The 1,664-nt window shown below is 53.2% G+C and overlaps 2 protein-coding genes across 2 annotated transcripts in view; one reads left to right on the top strand and one right to left on the bottom strand.

Moving 5' to 3' along the window:
• SRR (serine racemase) overlaps nt 1–433 on the bottom strand; it is a 3,171-nt gene extending 2,738 nt beyond the window's left edge. The window contains exon 1 of the mRNA XM_009885227.1: nt 269–433. Coding sequence (XP_009883529.1) covers nt 269–433 — 165 coding nt within the window. The remainder of the gene's footprint in view (nt 1–268) is intronic.
• Nucleotides 434–772: 339 nt separating this feature from the next.
• Nucleotides 773–1,664, top strand: part of SMG6 (SMG6 nonsense mediated mRNA decay factor) — a 133,467-nt gene continuing 132,575 nt past the window's right edge. Inside the window, 2 exon segments of the mRNA XM_009885176.1 lie at nt 773–1,662; nt 1,664. The exon segment at nt 1,664 is cut by the window's right edge and continues 854 nt beyond it. Coding sequence (XP_009883478.1) covers nt 773–1,662; nt 1,664 — 891 coding nt within the window.

The raw sequence follows: 1,664 nt of genomic DNA, 5'->3' as shown, positions 1-1,664 counted from the left end.
GGGGCAGCGGCAGCCGTGGGGGTTGTGCCCCGGGGTCAGGTCGGGCCCTTCACCCCCCCAGGGCCCGGCCCCTGGTGGCGGGGGCCTTTGCGTGGCTGAGGTTCGGTGGTACGGGCGGGTGTGAGTTACCGACAGGAGGGAAAAGCTGAGGAAAACCAGCGTGTAACAGCCAGGCTTGGTGAAACGTTTAATTACGCGTCGTCTAAGCTGTGCTCTCTAATGAGTTTTTGTGTAAATACAGTTACAGAGAGGAGCAGGGAAGCGTTACCGTGTTCGTGGCAGGGGGAAGAGAATACATCTTTGGCTCAAAGCCGTCTGCTGGCAGAGCCGAGGGGCTGTTGGAGAAGGCAGTACCTGCCGAGAAACCGGCTCCTCCTGCACTGAGCAGCCGGCGGCTGCTGCTGCTGAAACCTGTAACGCTAAAACTTTTCATCCAGCGCTCGCGTACAAGTGTTCAGGTCGTGCGTTGTGCTTTTGTCTGTCGCTTTCTCAGCTCGCTGGCTCTTTGAGGTGAAACGGTTCTGTTGTAAGTCAGTCAGGCCAAGGGTTTGATCAGCTTTGTTATACTTTCTCATTTCCTACTCTTGTTTTCTGATTTCCTGTAAGCCCTGTCAGAGAATTTCGGATCTGTTCTCTCAGACCTGCCCTGAGGGCTCTTTGCCTTTACTTAATATTTCTCCTTGAATGTTTGTTGTCATTTGGTTTTTTTTGTCCCTGGCTGGTTTGTAGTGGGAATAACTAACTTTTTTCTCTTCCTTTTTACCTAGAAAACATGAAGGAAGTGAAGGAGCCGAGGCATCGCAAAGACAACAGGCGCCCAGACCTGGAGATTTACAAGCCTGGCCTCTCCCGGCTGAGGAGCAAACTCGTGCCACCAAAGCATGAGCCCTCAGAGAAGGAGAGGAGCAGAGCTGAGGAGGAGAGTGCCAGCGACAAGGGACTTTCGGGAGGAGAGGCTCCAGTCATGGAGGATTTCAGCAAAGGTGACAGCTCTAAGCAGAATGGCTCTTCACAGGAACATGAAGAGACAGAGACTAAAGGTAGTCTTCAGAGCCAGGAGAACTTGTCCAAGCAGCCCACTGCAGATGAGTTGTGTCCCAAGACCACCAGGAGAACCAAGAAGCCGGACCAGCAGATATACCAGCCTGGGAAACGCCTGCATTCAGCTGCCAAAGAACCAGCCCTACAGTCCGCTACGGAGGAAGTCACCAGTAAGATGCAGCAGCTGAAAGTCGAGAGAGATGAAAAGGCTGAGAAAGGTACCGGAAAAGACAATAACAGGAAAACCAAATTGAGCAAGGAGGATAGAGAGGGGAGCCAGACAGTGGAAGGAGTGAAAACCTCAAAGGGAGAAAAAGGAAGAAGAATGGAGCGAAGCGACAGGATAAGGAGAACAGGCGATGAGGTGATGCAGGGGAAGCTGAGCTCTACCAAACGGTATTCCCGCTCTGACAAGCGGCGGAGCCGATACCGCACCTGCAGCACGAGCTCAGCTGGAAGCAACAATAGCTTAGACGGAGCCCCGCTTGTGGATGGGGTGGAGAGGCGGCAGGAGCGTGCCAGAGAAAGAATACGTCCTAGGAAGCAGCTCTCTGCGTCCTCCACTGACTCCTTGGACGATGACAGAATTGATGAGGCAGAAGCATATGTCTCCAGCAGGAAGT

The sequence above is a fragment of the Charadrius vociferus genome, unplaced genomic scaffold, assembly GCF_000708025.1.
Source record: "Charadrius vociferus isolate BGI_N301 unplaced genomic scaffold, ASM70802v2 scaffold54, whole genome shotgun sequence".
NCBI lineage: Eukaryota > Metazoa > Chordata > Aves > Charadriiformes > Charadriidae > Charadrius > Charadrius vociferus.
This window is presented reverse-complemented; position numbering and strand designations above follow the sequence as displayed.